The sequence below is a fragment of the Ceratosolen solmsi genome, unplaced genomic scaffold, assembly GCF_000503995.2.
Source record: "Ceratosolen solmsi marchali unplaced genomic scaffold, CerSol_1.0 scaffold15, whole genome shotgun sequence".
NCBI classification, from domain to species: Eukaryota; Metazoa; Arthropoda; class Insecta; order Hymenoptera; family Agaonidae; genus Ceratosolen; species Ceratosolen solmsi.
In genome coordinates this window covers 1,651,142-1,662,072 of record NW_011948434.1, presented here as the reverse complement: position 1 = coordinate 1,662,072, position 10,931 = coordinate 1,651,142, and the positions used below count along the sequence as shown (strand labels likewise).

Genomic DNA, 10,931 nt, shown 5'->3' with positions numbered 1-10,931 from the left:
TATAAAATGCTTAGAATAGAAACCAAAACTTATTATACCTTAAATTCATAGATATTCTTCATTAATAATAATTTAATCTAAATGAACAAAAATATACGTTTTTCTGTATACTTTATAAAATTTCATGTAATCGAATTAGTTATTGTTTTATTCGTTTCAATAATTTTAGAGGTATGAGACTATTTAATGCTATGTAATATATTATAATGAATTATTATATCCGAAGTAGGCAATACTTTTAATCGTCCTATTTAGGTGTTCACATAAATATACTGTAGAACTGTTTATGATATCGAAATAAAAATATGTAACCTATCATTAATGTATTCGTATTTAATTCTAAAAAACTGTTTACATAATTTCAATATTATGACTTCTGATATGACTACAATATAATTTTCCTTATTATATTTCCTTTAATAATAATAATAATAATAATAATAATAATAGAATCTAGATTAGTGACTGTTGTTTCACCTGTTCGTTGTTTCCTTACAAGAAAATTGAATATACTGAACTACGATAAGAAAATCAGTTTGAAGTGCGAGTGACAAAAACGAAATATGTGAAAGATATAAAACATACGAGTCTGAGAAACGAGTGACCGGTAGCTCGCATTCCTTTTCTCGTTTCTTTGCCGACATTGCCTGTTTCTCTTCGTAAAGGCATCAAAGCTAGCGAGAGAGAGAGAGAGAGAGAGAGAGAGAGAGAGAGAGAGAGAGAGAGAGAGAGAGAAGGAGAGAAACCGACGAACTGACAGGCAGGCAAACAAACATCGAGCAAAAGAATGATCGTGTTTTCCCGGGGTCCGCTAGGCGCGTGACCTTCGACGTTGCTGCTTTTGTAACCGGCAGCACTATACTTGGATCATCAGTCCGTGCCCAGTCTTTGCGGGAGCGAAGTCAAGCATCAGAACTACGTAATACGAGTACGTCGAAAATTGAAGAGGTCGATCAAACAAACATGCGAAGTTTTCATGTTTTATTTCTACTTTCGAGTTGCATTGCGCTTGCGCACACCTTTCCAGGTAAGCCTCGACTGCAACAAGTGTTCCTTTTCCATTCCGCTGACTCATGGCTTTTTACAGTTTTCGGAGTTATGTTAAACATTTGGTAAGGAAACCGTGCCTCTTATGCAAAATATTTATGGCTTGAAAAGAATTCCAATGGTGTTTCTTCTATGATATTTTTACGAACATCTACATGATTTCTTGATTACCAAAAATTAAAATAATTTGAGCCTGTTGATTATTGATCTTTTTTTAAACGTATTAAATTCCAAGAATAATCACTTTTATTTCATATTTTACTAGCCATTTTTCTGATATTCATGAAATTTTGTTTTCATGAATTCGGATGAATAAACAGTTTTCAGGTTTAATAACCTCTGTGTACATAATATAGATATAATTAATATTATAATTATAATATTAAAAACAAAACTAATGCACGTCATCATTATAATGAAATGCTAATGTAATGTAGTTAAAAATTAATAGTAAAGTTGATCACTCAAAAATCAACTAAAATAAATAAAAAAATTTGAATTATTACTTTAAAAATAATTATCTACAAAATTTGTTTATTAATAAATATAATTCATTTATAACAAATAAGTCAACATCAAATAAAAATATTAATTACTTGTTATATTTTATTATCAAATACAAAATGGATGCAGAATATACTTGTAATAATAAAAGTTAAGTATATATCACATTGATATATACCAAATAAACTACTTATATTTATTTACTCATACAAATATTTTAATAAGTTTAGTAATTAAATGAGTTTGAGAATTCAACATTCTAATAACCCGCTCTTTAGAACAATTAATAAATATTAAAGAATATAAATTTAAAAAGCTCATAAATTATCGATAAATAATACGATTAGCAAGGGTGATGTATCTAAACATATTCGCTAAGAATATAGTTTAGAGCAGTTTAACAATACGTGTATAATAAAAATGAAATCATATAATATAATTCCACAATAGAAATCTCGATTTATTTTCAAGGTACATATAAATTGATATTATTCTTAATTTTGTTGTCTGTACTTTAGCAGTAATTTATAATTATGAGCAAATATAACATATAAATAATTCAGATAAAAATTTTTAGCAAGTTCTACATTTTTCAACTCATGAATATTAAACAATTTTTATTGAAGTGATGCCTTTTTAAAGTAATTCCTCATTATTATTGTTATATTTCCAGTGAAGGTTAATTTATTAATATATTTTTCTTAAAAAATGCACTAAAATGAAATATATTATTAGTTGATAATTTGTTTTCGCTTAAAATTCATTCATACTAAAATAGAATATAGCACATTATTTTTCTAAATAAATGCTAGGTTCTTAATTATGCAATTTTTCATTTATGTTTTTTTTATATTTACTCATATAATTTTTTCATTCGATTGTTTACTTAAAATATAAAATACTTTTTCACACGTTTAAAATAATTTTATCATATTTTAATTATTTTAATAGTAATTATAATAATAATACTAACAAATGAATGAAATACAAAATTTAATAATAATTCTATACTTATGCGATAATTATTGTAGCAATAATTATATTGTCATTATAAGCTAACACTAATTAATTATTATTTAATTTCTCTCTTTATCAACAAAATAGTTATAAAAATACAATTATTATAAGAAAAAATATAAGCTTTTTATATTCAAATACAATATACATTGAAATATAGAATAGGCTATTTCTTGTAACAATAATCTTTACTATATACAAGCATAGAATCAGATGTAATGTAATGTATGTTGCGTTACTAACTCGTTCTGCATCTAAAAACTGTATTTTTCAGATAAAAATGTTTAAATAAGTTTTTTATAAAAAAATTTTATAATTATATTTTCAAATAATAACTTTACATAAATAAGAATTATTGAATTATTAATTAAATTATTTTGTTCATATAGTATTTCAACTTTAATTTTATTGATTCCCAAAAACGTTCTCAGCGTTTTATTTTTTTAGAAATTAGTGTACCTACAATTTTCAGTGATTTTTTCGTCAATCAGGAGTATAATTCCATTCAATTGAATTTATTGTCAATTAAATAAAAAAATAATAGGTAGTATCAATAGAAAAAGTATTTGATTAGCATTTTTCTACCACCAAATTCACGTCCGTACTTTTCCGTAAATGTTTTAAAACATCCGTATTTATTATTAAGTAATAGAAAATAGTATACAAAGATTTAAAATAATGCAGTTATTAGTGAATATCGTTTGAATTTACCCTTTTCCTTAAATAATCTATATATAATGAATTAATAAAGTGTTTCGTTCACTATTTAATTATATTCAAAAAGAATACAAATGACACTATTTTGACGATCTAATAAATAGATATTAATTATTATATTTAATTATTGCAATGTTATAATCATTTTACTTGTTAAAATAATTGATTAAACTAAAAAAAATTTATGTTATATTATTGTTAATAAATAAAAACAATTGTATATTATCGAATGTTTATATTTGTTCAGTTTAAGCAACATTTTAGTGTTACGTCCAGTATTCAGAATAAACCATTTTTAAGGCGCAGTCAGCCATTACAAAAATGAGCTTGACCTACTTAAAAAAACAAATAATAAAATAATCCACTATTCTTTGTGAATTATTGCAAATGCATTTGCTACATTTATCCACTATCAAAATGCAAAAGAACACTGAAATCATTTCGATCAAAATATAATTCTTGTGTGCTAATCGTAAACAACAATTTCTAATGAATTATCTACAAACGTCTCAGTCATTCATAAAAATATTAGCATTATATATAAAAGCATCTATCAACAAAACAAAAATCTGTAGTAATTATCATAAATTCTTATGATCACTGTATAATATTTACGTGATCTCTGTTGGCAATATTCCGTTTGAGATCTGTAACCTATGTTTTCTGTTTCTTTTATTGATTGTGTCAATCACTAATTGTCTACTTATATTAAATAAACATTCTGTTGAATAAAAGAATAATAATATTAAACCGAACTTAACCATAACATAATTTTAAAATGTTAGCAAGTCTTAATTTTTCTCTCTTAACACTTGATATAGACTATTCTTGTTTTATTTATTGAAACTAAATATATTTTTTGTTGTTACTTTTAGTTTTACTATTTCATTGCAGTTATACGTTCAAACATATATATATATATATATATATATATATATTTATTTATATGTAATACAGTACTTATCAATTGTAGCTCAACAATAATTTATCTTACATAGGGAAACCACGAATGGGCATTATTCAATTGAAATTTTCATAATTATCTTAATTAATTTTTTCCATAAATATATTAATTGAAACTAAACGCACAATTGGAAGTTCACGTTTTTAAATTTTTGTAATTTATCGTAAAACTTATTTATTAACAGAACGTTTAATGGTAATAACCTATATTATTTATGCATTCTCAATCATATCATTATTTTTACTGTTAATAGTTATGTATTTATTTTCAAATTTATTTTTAAGGAAATCAAGCTTATCATATAGTTCCAGTAAATATTGATGTTATGAGTCGTAAACGTTTAAGAAGAACGATATGAAAATAAAAAAATTAATTTATGAAAAAATTATATTTATTGTTACAATTATATAAACAATTTCCAAATATTTTATCTTTTCAGAGTAAAATGTAATAAATTTTTTATGACAATTCAAAATCAAACTTATTTTTATATTTTCAACATAATAATATTAATATACTTCGATAAAATTTTATTTATTAAAAAAATTTAAAAACCCCTTTTTTAGCTAATTAATTTACTAATTATATATTGATTCCGTATGAATAAAATTGGATTCTGTATTTATTATACTTCTATTTTGATTAATTATTTTGGATATAAGAACAACAAAAATGTCATAAAATATTGTTAAATATTTTATATATAAATTTACAGTCTGAAAAATAAATATGTTTATGGAAGATCAGTTCGGTAAAACCAAAAGTCAAAGGTCTCATTGTTACCGTTGATAAATAATGAAAGAAATTTTATTATCAGCTTAAAACTTCTTTCGAGTAACAATTAAAACTGTTCAATGTTAATATTTTGATTTTGTTATTTTTAATTTTACACTGTTGATATTATTAAATAAATAACATTATTTCAGTAATGAAATATTAGTTATAATAAAAAATAATTATAATACATTGTTTAAAATTCAATAATAATTATATAAATGGAGATAATTTATAATACAGTTGTAAAATTATTATTATTTATTTATATATATGATGCCAAAAATACTCTTATACTCATTATAATATTATTATTATAAAACTTTTGATAACTTCAGAAATTTTGACAAATGCACAATAACATTTTATTAATATCACCACATATTGAAATAACAGCAAAGTACGCAAATAAATAACTGATTTGAAATAGAATATTAAACATTTGTCTCACATTGGATCCTCTATATTAACTTTTAAAGTTATTTAATGCTATATTTTTATATTTTCATTTTTTTTCTCATTATTTAATTAGTTTAATTTTCATTATTTAATAATTTCATTATTAAAAACTATATTTTTTCATCTCAAACACAGTACTAATTTGACCTCTTTAAGTACTTTAATTAATTTTTTATTTATGTATTTAGACTTTTGTAAGAAAATTTTAATTATAAAAGTATTAATAAAAATTCATTAATTAAATTTTTTCTTTCATGCAGATAAAACTTACTATTAGCAAACAGAGGTTCATTATTTATTCAACGTTAATAAAATAATATTAAACAATCTTAACATAAAATTTATTTTACAGAATCCATATTATAAATTCACTTTACCTATGAAGCAGAAAATTCACAATTTAAAAAAACGTACAATTTAGTTATATATTTATGTATATAAAAGTCTACATTTTATAATTAAAATTAGAATTAATCTATTTTGAAACATATCTTAACAATATTGTCTTAGTAATATTTTCAAATCTATTTTAATTTTTGTAGATTTTTATTAATTTTTTTTTAATATAATTAAATATTTGGCAAATATCTCTCATTTAAGAACCTTCTCTGAGATACGTTAATATTATTTATTTATTTTTTGTAAAAATTAAAGGAAATTAAATTAACAGCCTTTCTTGCATTTTATAATAATCTATTATGTTTGTTTTAATAAATTTCTTTTGAATATTTAATAAAAAATAGGGAAATTCTGTAAAAAGATTTTTATAAGTTTCATTTAGTTAGGGGTATATAATTCAACTGCAATAGCAAGAAAATTAGTTGGAAGGACACTGAATCAGGCACTGAAAAAATAGATGCTTTAAAGATGAACATTGTTAAAATTATAGACGTTAAATATAGAAATTAAAATTTTTCAAGTTAAATTTGTTTGCTTTTCTTATAATAGAACGAAGAAAATAATCCTAAGAATATGATGAGCCTTTTCAGCGAAAAAAAAAGAAACAAATTTGTGAATACTCAGAACCCACCTAAATAGAAAATCTTGAGCAAAACTGTAATAGGATAATAATTTGCAATTTGTTTGATAAAAGATATATTAAAAAATATATATGGATTACATACTCATTGATATTACAATGGGAGTATATTCAAAGAAAACGGCAAAATCCTTACTATATTAGTAGAAATCCACACGATAATTCTCTAATTTCATATTTAATGCTCAGCGATACGACAATACTTATATAATATGAATATTTAAAAAATTTTAATCAATAAAAATAGTTATTGTCTCGAATATTACGATTTTTCATAAACTAACATAATTTTAATAATTGAATAAATATCGTCTATATCACTGTGTTATAAATTTTTAGATATCGCTTATTAAAAGCCTGAATATATAAAATATATCGGGTACATAACTAAAACAAACCATATTTGAAATCTAGCAATAAAATATGAAGAAAAGTATATTAACTTCATTAAATGTGAAATTATCATAGCACGTAAAAAAATTCATTTATTATCTTTATCAGTACTCATGAATACGTTCTTCTAAATCAAATATATCTTTGAAATAAAAATCATAAAAAAATAAGCCATAAAATATATTTATTATTCAGTAAACCATAAATGTTTATTTAAAATATTAATGATAATATTTTGAAATTATAGTCATAAAAATATTTCCAGAGAATCTCATTTAAAATTGTTACCGATTGGTAACAATTTTGTTATTATTTTAAGAGTTAATTAAATAATTAATAATATCTAAAAGGCGAATATCTATTAAATCATAATAAATTTGAAAAAATTATTGACCTCAAAAGAATAAAGCCTTTAAATTTATTCAAAACACTTCCAATTGTAATCGACTTGTTTGTGTTACTCTCTGTAATTATTTCTTTTGAATAATTGTTTGTATATCATATTTATTTTTCCTCGTTTTATTATTTTTAGAATAACATTTCTACACAGATTTCATTTTGATTGATTACACAATCGAGTTCGACTAAGCCCCACGCGCGTTAGATTCTGCAGTTCAAACGCATGTTGACCCTTTATGTGCATATAAATAAATTGAGTCACTGCAGATCCGTTGAATAGAGGTGATTGAATTGTACCTACGCTATAATGGGTGCATCCTAGCAGCAATAATCTGTATTTATTAAGTGATTGAATTTGATATGAGTATATTCATTTAAAGGGTATTAAAGATGTGGTTTACAATTAATCTTTATTGTAATAGTATATTTTATGTTTGTTAATAAGTGATTAAATAAAATTCTAAAATTTTTTAAACATTATTTTATGCCTTATAATCTATTCACAACATTTGATAAATTATTATACAAAATAAATTATAGGAATAATTTATTCACAAAATTAAAACAATTCAATAATACTAATAAAATAAGATTATTCGAAAATGTAATTCAGTACATTTCATTGCATGGTGATTCATTAATAACAATTCTATACAAGAATTTATTTTTTAATATGTAAAATAAAAATATATAATATCATTATTGACTTTTATAAAAGATAGAATTGTTATTGTACTTCTATTAGTAAGCATAAAAATATTTTGTTATATTTTTAATTTTTACAAACAAAGAATAGACATATATACCAATACAATATATTGTTTTATTTGTAAATTGTAAACTTAAAAATAACACATTCTAAATACATTGATTTTATTGAGAGGCTAAATATAATAGTAAAAATAGAAAATATTAGGCTGATTATTCAATTATATTAAAAAACTGACTTATTATTTTAATTTATTGTAATAGTACATGTCTTATTGTACATAAAAGATTACATAAAATATAGATTACATAAAATTACAGTTAAAAATACATAAAAGATTTTTAGAGCAATTATATTGAATTTAATCAGATATCACTATAATAATTCCATTCTTAATTTACAGACATGTACATATACAATTTTCAAGAATAAAATATAATAATTAATACAACATATTTATAAATACATAATAAATTTGTCATTACATTATTCATTAAAATTTTTTCATACTTTCTTAGATATTTTTAACTTCATGTATGTTCTAATGTAATATTCGTATAACTTTTATTATAAAGATTTTTAATTATTCATAAATCTTCATTTATTAAATCTAATTAAGTAAATATATAAAGTTTTTAAATAAAATATATCAGAATAAAGATTATTTCCGAAATAGTTAGATAATGTTACAGATGAACAATAAAACTTCAAATTAATTATTTAATTGAAATAATTGTATCTGTAATAATAATGTTGCTTCTATTTAAATTTAAACTAAGTTTCATTTATAAATTGAAATGGGCAAAATAGTCAGTCGAAAAAGATTCAATATATGCAAACGACTTCAACAACATGTCATAGGAACTAAAAAATAAATTCACATAGTGAAGATATTTTTATATTCTATTACAATTAGCATTTTTTTATCTTCATCTCTCTCTCTCTCTCTCTCTCTCTCTCTCTATCTGTCTCTCTCCATTTCCTTTTTTCTCTTTATATTTCTATTTTATGTCTGCATGTGTGCGTCTGAGTGAATAGGTATGCGAATGTACAAAAGGATATATACGAAATTTAATTATACACTTGGCACAATCATGTGGTCATTTATTGCTAGCTCTATGAAATTCTTCATTGAACTGACGATAAATGATGCATACTAGTCATCGTACTTTTACCAGAATTCACATTTTCCATTTTGTAACAGTGCAAAAGACAACGCCACCGTACAATATAATGCAATTTACTTTTTTCTTGTTTTTAAGCATTTCTCCAAGTTATCTTTTTATGAATATAAGTAAATTGAAATAACTAGCATGTATCGAATCAAATTACTTTAAATTTTCACTTTTTATTTAATATTAAAAACAAATTATTCTTAATATTCAAATTTATTGGTCTTAAATTATATAGGATTATTCATTTTCATTAAAATAAAGTATTCTACTTTTATTAAAAATATTATATAGTGACGATTATTGCCAATTATATCACATTTCCAATCTTTAATGAAAATATTAATCTTTATTATCACCAAACAGAAAATTTATCGTTTAAGGTGAAATATTACATTATTTTAAAATTCAATCGTACATTAAAAATGTAAAAATAAAGAGATCATTAAAATATTCTTTTTGCTATATTATAGCTGAATGACATTAATAAATCCAACATTATTCAACAGTGGTTAAGCAAGTTCGCATACTATAGATTTTGTTCTCAAAATCTTGTCAAACTACCAATTTTTTCACCTATTTAATTCAAATATTATCTCGGTAACATATCTCAAATCGATGTAGATTAATCAATTAATATTAAAAAAAAATATGAATAAATAAAAGAGTTTAAAAAAAACAGTAATCGGGAGAAATAGTGAACATTCCCTGAAAAACTATTATTTATATCGTTAAAGTACTAATTTTCTTAATTAATTGTATTTTTCTAAATATTATTATTAATTTGTCTTTTTATTAATTTTGTCGTAAATAATAACTTTATTAATATATTAATAATTAAATTAAATAGACATTGAAATATAAAAATCAATATTTGTTCATATTGTTATTTGATCTTTTAAAAATATATTTCAACTTTTCTAGTTTCATTTAAAATAAATAATATTATTTTAAAATGTGTTGCTATCGTGAATTAATACATAAATTCTGAAAACCATATATATGTGTATATATATATATATATATATATATATATGTTCGAGAGTGAAAAGAAAATCTCTCGAATTATATTTACTAGAAAATCTTTCAACAGCTGATAAAAGAGAATTATCAAATGGATACAAAAAACTAAGAAAGTCTCGCCAAGGTTGCATGAGACCCGAAAAGGTTTGTACATCTATCTGTGAACTCGTAAACAGCCATTTATGGCTTTTGATCAGCAGACGTAGCAATTGTTTTGAATGCAATAAACGACCCTCGCGAGTTCACATCAAAACTCGACTAAACTGTTTATACGAGTATATTTTGAGGATTAAAATATTTCAAAACAATTGAATGAAAAACAATTCTTAAAATCCGTTGCAATCCGAAACTCGGCACGCACGATGCTCGACAGATTGCGTTGCACGTGTGCCTACAATCTTAGAATACTATGCATTGTTGTCAAGTACACAAAATGTTGCCGCTCTCATCGGCTAGGCAAAGATGCTTCACCAAAAATCACCCCCACCACGATGAGTCCCGGAGAGGGGCAAATCTTCCATTTCACGCATTGCCGCCAGAGATACCCCTTCGATATTCTCATTGTTTAAGCCTAATTTCTTATGAAGTGGGAAAAGGGCGTGCACATTCATCATGCCGCCGAAAAACGGCGCGCCCTGATTGGAAAACTAAGACCAGTAGCCCCTTGAGTGGGGACTCATGGCAAGAGGCCTTGAAGATGGGAACAAGACAGCG

At 23.2% G+C, this 10,931-nt stretch overlaps 1 protein-coding gene across 1 annotated transcript in view; it reads left to right on the top strand.

Moving 5' to 3' along the window:
• Nucleotides 1–853: 853 nt before the first annotated feature.
• LOC105364745 (icarapin-like) overlaps nucleotides 854–10,931 on the top strand; it is a 37,629-nt gene continuing 27,551 nt past the window's right edge. Inside the window, exon 1 of the mRNA XM_011502753.1 lies at nucleotides 854–1,027. Within this exon, the coding sequence (XP_011501055.1) occupies nucleotides 964–1,027 (64 nt within the window). The 5' untranslated portion in view covers nucleotides 854–963. The remainder of the gene's footprint in view (nucleotides 1,028–10,931) is intronic.